This window comes from Taudactylus pleione, unplaced genomic scaffold (genome assembly GCF_031769625.1).
Source record: "Taudactylus pleione unplaced genomic scaffold, aTauple2 ptg000095l, whole genome shotgun sequence".
NCBI lineage: Eukaryota > Metazoa > Chordata > Amphibia > Anura > Myobatrachidae > Taudactylus > Taudactylus pleione.
The window spans coordinates 8,576,129-8,585,249 of NW_028284497.1; the positions used below are offsets into that span (position 1 = coordinate 8,576,129).

A 9,121-nucleotide genomic window follows, 5' to 3' on the forward strand; every position below is an offset into this window, starting at 1 on the left:
AAAGCAGCAGCGACAAGCATGCGTCTGTCTGTTAAAGGGTGGTGACACCCTCAAAGTGTGCTACACAAACAATAAATATATTCTTCTTCTTTTTTGTGCCTTTGTGAATTGTGTGGGCTGTAGCCGCACTTGCATCCTCAAAGCAGCAGCGACAAGCGTGCGTCTGTCTGTTAAAGGATTACATCAGTGACAGCATCCAAGTAGGCATGTCAGACAGTCCGTACCTGTACTGGCAGGAAATAGAAGCAATTTGAAGGTCCCTGTACAAACTGGCTCTATTTTACCTGAGTTGCCCCCCCTCCAGTGTGTACTCCGAAAGAGTGTTTAGTGCAGCCGGGAACCTTGTCAGCGAAAGGCGTAGGAGGTTGCTTCCACAAAAAAGTGGAGAAGATGATGTTCATAAAATGAATTATCAACTCTTCCAGGGAGACCAGCCTCCAGAACGTACAGAGGGACCTGTGGTTGTGGATTCCAGCAGGGATGAATTAATACTCTGTGAGGATGAGGATGTACACAACACTGAAGAGGGTGAGGAATCGGTGGATGAGGACGACATCTTGCCTCCGTAGAGCCAGTTTGTGCAGGGACAGATTAATTGCCAGCTTGTTTTGTGGGGGCCCAAACGAACCAATCATTTCAGCCACAGTCGTGTGGCAGACCCTGGCGCTGAAATGTTTGGTTTGTTAAAGTGTGCATGTCCTGTTTATTCAACATAAGGGTGGGTGGGAGGGCCCAAGGACAATTCCATCTTGCACCTCTTTTTTTTCTTTGCATTATGTATAGTTTGGGGCCTAGTTTTTCAAACTGCCATCCTGTCTGCCACTGCAGTGCCACTCCTAGATGGACCATGTGTTTGTGCCGCCCACTCGTATCTCTTAGCATAGTCATCCAGCTACCTCGGTGCAACCTTTTGGACATAAAAACACTATTGTGAGGTGTGAGGTGTTCAGAATAGACTGGAAATGAGTGGAAATTAAGGTTATTGAGGTTAATAATAGCATAGGAGCAGAAAAACCCACAAATTCTGTGATTTTAGCTGTTTTTATGCTTTTTTTCAAAAAAATACAGATCCAAAACACAAAACCCAGAACCCAAAACACGGAAGGGTGGTTTTGGCAAAACCAATCCAGATCCAAAACACGAATAAAGATCCAGATCCAAAACCAAAACACAAAACACGAAAAGTGGCCGGTGCACACCCCTACCCTGCACCCATTATAGATACGCCCCTGCCCCCACATCACTAGTCACATCACCACAGCGCTTATCAAACTCCCCTGTGGTGACACACAATAGGCCCTTCATAAATTTCAGCTCCAGGCCCATGTGGACCTTAATCTGGCACTGGGGGGGGGGGGGGGGGGGGACTACAACTGGGGGCACTATATAAAGGGCACTGCATAAGGGGATACCACTACTGGGCGAACTGCATTGTGGGAACTGCTACTGGGGGCACTGAGTAAGGGGCACTACTATGGGCCTGCATAAGAGGGACCACAACTGCATACTGGGGGTACTGTATAAGGGGCACTACTGGGGTTAAGGTGCATATGGATAGGAATGTTCAGCGTGAAAATAAAGGGGTGTCATGTTGACACGCCCCATTTTTAAGTGACCATGCCCATTTATTTTTGCATATGGGGGGGGGGCTCCCTTTTCAAATTTGCCCTGGGCTTCAAATACCCTAGTTACGCCACTGATTATATGTACCAACAAACATTTGTGTGGAAGTTTAAATGCATGAAAAATAGAAAACTTCTGACAACTGAATCTCATAGGATTTTCTCATCTCTACTCTTTTTATTCAGCGCATCATATAAATGGAATGGGTATACAATGAAGTTTATAGCTCAGATGGGCAAACTATGCATTGCGTGTTAAAGTAAAGCCTAACATTTTAATTGACTGGGGCAATATCATAGATAGAATAAGAGCATTCACTGCATGTAGGGTGCAGCATGGAGAAAGGTGTGGGTGGTATTCATAATCAAGGTCAGGTTTTATCTTGTTGTAGTTGTTCTTTCTCATATACAATTGTGCCATGGATTCACAGTCTATTTTTTTATAACAGTCTTTAACTTTGCTTTTTGCCACACATAGCAATCCTGCATTCAACCCAAAAGTCAAGCCATAGAATCACTGCCCAATTTGACCACACATGATTGGCCAAATTGGGGGAGGTCTATTCCTTTAGCACTGTTGTCTAAAAGGCTAGGTCATTTCCAGCAACAATAAGTTCTGTAGGTGTGATCGGAATAAGCCGTAATCTTAGATCTGCATTTTGATAAGTAACTGATAATGTTCTATTTCAGTATTGCAGTGTTAGTGGCTAGTTTTAAAAATATTTTGCTTACAAAAACTTTTCCAGCATATCAGTCCCCTTATTAGTTTCATGTTCCAACTCTTAATACAAATAAATGTTCTAGATCAGTGAACAGTAGATGAGCATAGATTGGCCTAGTTAACTAATGCAATTAATAAAATGAATATAATGTAATAACATAATCCACATCTCACCAATTCGTGGGCGTGGTGTATATTGTGGCTATACACAGAAAACCATAGTTATCTACCCAACCATCTGCAGGAAAGACAAAGCTTTCATGGTCACAGCTGCTGTCACTCTATTCACTGGCAGCAATGAATCTCATATTCTGCATGTCTGTGATTTCAGCCATCATCTTTTCATTTATAGCTTTTGTTATAGGAAATGATGTGTCCCAAAGTGATCCCGAGAGAACAGGAAGCGAAGGTGGTACCATCACCCTGAATTGCAGTTACACATCCACCAAATACGTATTAATCTGGTATTTGCAGAAGCCTGGGATGTCGCTGGAATTTCTTCTTAATGATGAGAAACAGAAAAGTGATCTAGATGAGGAGCACAGGGAGCGACACTCAGCCTATCATGACCCGCTAAGAAAAACCTTTCAGCTGACAATCACAAATATTCAGCTTTCTGATGCAGGGGACTATTACTGTGCTCTGGAGCATGGCACTGTGTGCATCACAAAGTCTAAGCCTGCACTATAACTCTCTGCTGGTACTTCACTTATTGTCTGGTGTGTAGTGCTGGAAAGTGGCAATGAACATGCACATTAAAAGACAATGAGAGATTACAACTGTCTCCGGATAGGGCTGGAGCAGGGACAATAGCAACTGGTCACAGAACATACAGTATTTTATTTATTACAAGTTATTTATATAGCGCACACATATTCCGCAGCACTTTACAGAGAATATTTGGCCATTCACATCAGTCCCTGCCCCAGTGGAGCTTACAATCTATATCCCCTACCACATGCGCACAAACACGGGTTAATATACTTCATTTATTTTACTAAAGCTTTTTTCCATTTACAGTTACAGCTTTGGTAAATATATATATATATATATATATATATATATATATATATATATAAAACAATCTTATATATTATATTTATAAACACATTTCACATTTTTTTTAAGGATTTTTTCAAAAGGGTAACTGGATGCCCAAAATCCATGCATCATTCAGGCATCCACTATACAATTTTCTGTCAGATATCTGTCCAATCTGGCTGGTTGGAATGAAAACCTGGTAATGTATGGGAGCAAATGACAATCGATCATATGGTTTTAAACTCTGAAAAAAGGACAAAAAAAAATTGTTCAAATTGGTTACATTTGTGTGTTTTAGCCAATTTGTCTGAACAACCATCTTTGTATGTTTTCCAGTGTTTGTGAACAAATGGACGATTGTCATTTGCTCCCATACATTACCAGATTTTCATTCCAACCAGCCAGATTGGACAGATATCTGACAGAAAATTGTATAGTGGATGCCCAGCTAGGGTCTAAATCAGAGATGGTTGCAAGGCTATAGGGCCACTGATTATCAAAGATCTTCCAATCTATTAAGTCCAATTTAACAGTGTAGTAGCATTGCAGTGAATATTACGCTGGTAATTGCTTGCAGCCCTAATTAACATTGCAAAAGATCTTCAGTGCAAATCACTATTTTCATGAGCTAATTCCATGAGAATTATGAACAGAGAGATGATACAAGTGTACACACATTTGAGCTAAATATGATATGCTCTAAGATACTGCTGCCACAGATAAGGTTTACCTTCAGGGATAATATGAACATAATTAAATAGAGGAAATTCTCCCAGTGTATCTTAGAAAATATATTCCACACATTACACATGTTTCCTTCCTGTGTGCTAATAACATATAATAGATGGCCAGATTGGGATATCTTATGAAGCTTTAATATTTTCCAATAGAATTGAAGGACTTCAATAATCAGTGGCTCAATAGTCTCAATTTCTTAATGTGTGCCATTACGTGTCACAGCTAAAGACATACAGGCTGAAATGTGTCTGATCTTCTTATAATGAGGTAATTACCAATCTGTTCCTAATTAAAAGCCTGATTCAGCAGTGACTGCAAGTTCACTGCTGATCGCAGATTCACGATTTTCGGGAATCTGAGGCACAGGACACATTCTGCAAGTGTGCAGAATGGGTCCTGCGTAGTCACACGCAGACCCTCCTATGCCTCTGCCTGATTGAAAGGCAGCGGCATTCATGGGGCGGTGCGAGGGCCGCCGCCGCTCACAGAAATGGGGTGTGACTAGCCCAGGATCTGTGTTGATCAATGCAGCGTCCTGGGCTCGCAAGCCGGACAGCATGAGTAAGCTGAGTCTCACTCAGCTGGCTGGAGGCCTGGAGCTATCCACCATCGCGATCATTGACCAATGATGGTTGCGATGGTGATCCCAGCTTGCAACCTCAGTCGCAGTGCTCGGATCGCAAATGCAGCAGGGGTGTCATACACCTCCTACTCCATTTGCATTATTGCATGGATCAGATGGTGTAATGGTTAGCATTAGTGCCTCACAGCACTGAGGTTGTGGGTTTGTTTCCCACTATGGCCCTAACTGTGTGGAGTTTGTATATTCTCCCTGTGCTTGCATGGGTTTCCTCCAAGTACTCCGGTTTCCTCTCACACTCCAAAATATACTGGTAGGTTATATGGACCCCAACAAAAATTAACCCTAGTGTGTATGTGTGTGTGCAAATCCAAGAATGGATACGTTCCAAATTAAGCATATCTAATTATAATAAACTCAATCAGAAGAATAATCTGTTGAATTTGGGAAAGGAGTATAAGAATACCCATTATCAACGACATATTTTCTCTGTGCAGGATAATCTGCTTTTTAGAAATAAAATTTGGCAAGCTCCCTGGCCATATTGATAATGCTAAATTAGACATGTAGTTTTAATAATAAATACATTTTAATGTTGATGTGATGCCTTTTTTTTAGTATACTTTAGAGACCTTAAAATATTAGATTTGGGATTACATAGCATATTTTCAGTACTTTAGCATTACTGCCACAAAGCACTGAGATCATAGGTTCGATTCCCCACAGGGCCTTAACTGTGTGGAGTTTGTATATTCTCCCTGTGCTTGCGTGGGTTTCCTCCGAGTACTCCGGTTTCCTCTCACACTCCAAAATATACTGGTAGGTTAATTGGACCCCGACACAAATTAACCCTAGTGTGTATGTGTGTGTGCATGTGGTAGGGTATATACATTGTAAGCTCCACTGGGCAGGGACTGATGTGAATGACCAAATATGCTCTATAAAGCGCTGCGGAATATGTGTGCGCTATATAAATTACGTAATAATAATAATAATAATAATAATAAGGATTGCAATTGCAAAACTGTCTGTTTACAGCTTTGCAATTGCGATCCTTGCTGAATCAGGCCCTAATACAGTTGTTCAATGTGGAACTAAGAAAGTGTGGTCATCTAAGAAATGTAATACATTATAGGAAGATGCTTTGTGAGGCATGCAGTGTAATTTTTTATACACAGTTTCTACCTTTATCACTATTTCTATTCTCTTTGTTTATATTTCACTATTTATGTGCCAGAAATATTGTACAATTTTAAATAATTGAATAAGAGTTACATTTTATTTAACCTACGAAGTGCGCCATATTTAGACTCTTTTCTCTCCTTTGTTCTACCTGTTAAATTTAGTCTATGGTAGCACCTCCTAGTCCACAATAAGAAGCAAAATATATGATGAATTGTGAATACTTAGGGGTTTTTTCTTTTGTTGGTGCTGGCTGGAGAGATGGAACTGGGCTTGCTGGAGCTAGAGAGACACTATGGGGCTGGAGTTGCAGAAACACAGGGGGGGGGGCTGCCTATTTTGTCAGTTCCGGGTCCCACAATTTCTGATGCCAGCCCTGCCTCCAATTATAAGGAGCAATATTCCCTCTCTCAGTAAATGCTTACTGAGATACTTGCCACTTATCTGCACTAACAGTCATATGTGCCCAAACATAGGGAGAGTTCATAACAAAGATAATGGAAATTACACTTGCTACTGGCATTAGTCTTGGTTCTCTTTCAAAAATGTATATTTTTTGTAGAGTACTTGTGTTAACAAATGTAAGTATGTTATATATGTGTAATAAACAAGGGTCCTGTCCATTTTAAAGGGACTAAAAGAGTCTTGTTCATTATCCAATTTCTGAACTTTAGAATTACCTTCAGCTTCTTAAGTACAGGATGGTCCATAAGTATGGAAACACCCTTATAAAAATTAAATGATTAAAGATATATTAATCCAGTGTCTACACGTATATGATATGGGAGTGGGGGAAAACTCGTGACATATCTAACAAATGTTTTAACGTATCTTCATTTTCGAGTTTTAACATAAAGTTTATAGGACATGTTCGAAGTGCTGGCCACCATGTTGCAGTGTTAAGGCTATTCTATTTTCCCATTCCTGATGAACCTTGACCAACATGTCTGGTTGAATCTAAGCACAAGCATCAACAATTTGTTGTTGCAGACGATAAGATTCTTTACGTTCCTTCAGGTAACCCCACAGGAATCCAACGTTATACAGTATCTGAGGATCTTGGTGGCCACTGGACCTCTATGGCCAATATACCTTTGGGAAAACTGCACATCAAGATATTCCCTGACATAATGAGGTGGGACATTATCCTGCTGGAATAAAATAGGATATGACCAGTGGCGAGCCCAATGGTGGGGCTGCAGCGCAGTCCAAAATTCAATTAGGGGAACCACACGAACTGTCACAGAGTCCCAGCAGGAGATGTTTGGCAGCATTTGGAAGGGCAGTTGGTGTGGCTCCCCTATTTGAATTTTGGACTGCGCTGCAGCCCCACCTGCACTGGATATGACCCATCCTCTGATAACAATGAGGGAAAAATCTCTTCATCTAACAACCTCGTTCCATAAATGAAGAATGGTCCCACAATCTACATCATATAAATGTGTTGAATTGAGTTATAGTTATTAGAGGTTATTAGTAATTAATGTTAACTAATAATGTATCTGGTCTTTATACGTATGTCCACCTAGGCCAGAATAAAAACTGATCTGTATTTCTTACAAATAATTAGTACATAGTCACATGACCTGTCAGGGAGCTGCTGTGTATGTATTCTGTGAGTTTATCACTACCGTTAGAAGACGCCTGACACATCCTGTTATAAAACCTTACAACTGATAAATGTGCACTCCTTTTATTAGTACATTAGGCCCACTGTTTTAGAGCATATACACAAAGAAAAGCCGTTGGGGCATATACACAAAGAAAAGCAACGCTAGTATTAGGCACAAACCAATAATGTGATCAACTTGTACAAATATGTAAATATATATAATTTATATTAATATATATAATGAAAAATTGAGAGCCAATGATAAAATGTGCTGGCACCAGACTTGAATACCAAAAACAAAATTTTTTAACAACAATTATATAATAAGTACAGGGGCGTATCTATAATGGGTGCAGGGTGTGCGGGTCACACGGGCACCTGGGTCTAGGGGGGGTCCCGCATCGCACACCCATAATATACTTACCTCTCCGGAGTCCCACATCGGTGCGGGGGTCTGGCGCTGTAAATACGTCTGAAAAGTGGCCACAGCGGCCATTTTCCTGTCGTATGCGCACAACAGGGAAAATGGCCACCGCTGCCACTTTCCCGGTGACCTGTGCATGCGCTATAGACTTTGGGCACACTCTAGTGCCCGGAGTCTATAACTCCAGCGCTGGCCGCGCACAGTTCAGAGCGCTGCCGGCTGCCAAACAAAGAGGAGGGGGCCCGTGACGGAGACTGCACACGGGCCCCCACCTCACTAGAAACGCCCCTGAATAAGTATACACAAATGTATGACTCTTAAGTACCAATAAAAACTGTTAACTATCAATTGTTAAGAATGAAACTAAACAGATCAAACAATCGAAAATAATGGTTTGGTTTCGGGATGCTAGTGCTCGGGATCAAGGCAGTCAGAATCCTGATGCTGGTACCCAGACAGGGTTAGCAAGCTGAGACTTGTCAGTTGGTATCCTAACCCTCCCCCTCTCCTTACTCTAACCCTGACTCTCCCTCTCTGGTGCCTGTACCGCGTCACGGCCCAACCCCCCCTGCTGCGGGGGTTTAAAATGTAATTGCGGGGGAGATAGGAGGGGTGTTCGGCAGCCGGGTGGATTGCCTGCCTTCCCGGGAGGTCAGGAGCGGCACACGATTTTCAGGAGGCTCCCGACCAAATCGGGAGGGTAGGCAAATATGCCCTAGGCTCAACCTATTTTACCTCCTGAAGTCCCATGGTAACAAAGGGCCTGATTCAGCAAGGATCGCATTTGCAAAGTTGCATGCAGGCAGCTTTGCAATTGCGATTCTTGCAATAATGCAAATACACCTCCTGTTGTATGACACCCCCTGCTGCATTTGCGGTCCCAGCACTGCGATTGAGGTTGTAGGCTGGGATCAGCATTGTGACCACCTTGACCATCGATGGTCAATGGTCACGTTGGTGGACGGCACCGGACGAGCGGCCAGCTGAGTAAGCCTCAGCTTACAAAGAAAAATGGTAGTTGCTCAGATCAGCTTAATTGCATAACACAGGTGCTTGTAAAGGGCAGGGTTTACTCTGAACACAGAAAAAAAAGAGAGATTTGCCCTCCAGCACACTGCAGCAAAAACAATACTTAAATCCTACATAATAATAGAGATTTAGAGGTATTGGTTACATATATATGCAAATATATGAATAAGCA

The 9,121-nt window shown here is 41.8% G+C and overlaps 1 gene segment (V, D, J or C); it reads left to right on the plus strand.

Moving 5' to 3' along the window:
• The first annotated feature begins 2,640 nt into the window (after positions 1 to 2,640).
• LOC148526572 (T cell receptor alpha variable 38-2/delta variable 8-like) lies at positions 2,641 to 3,033 on the plus strand. The segment is given in 1 exon segment: positions 2,641 to 3,033. A coding segment is annotated over 1 exon segment (393 nt).
• Positions 3,034 to 9,121: the final 6,088 nt, after the last annotated feature.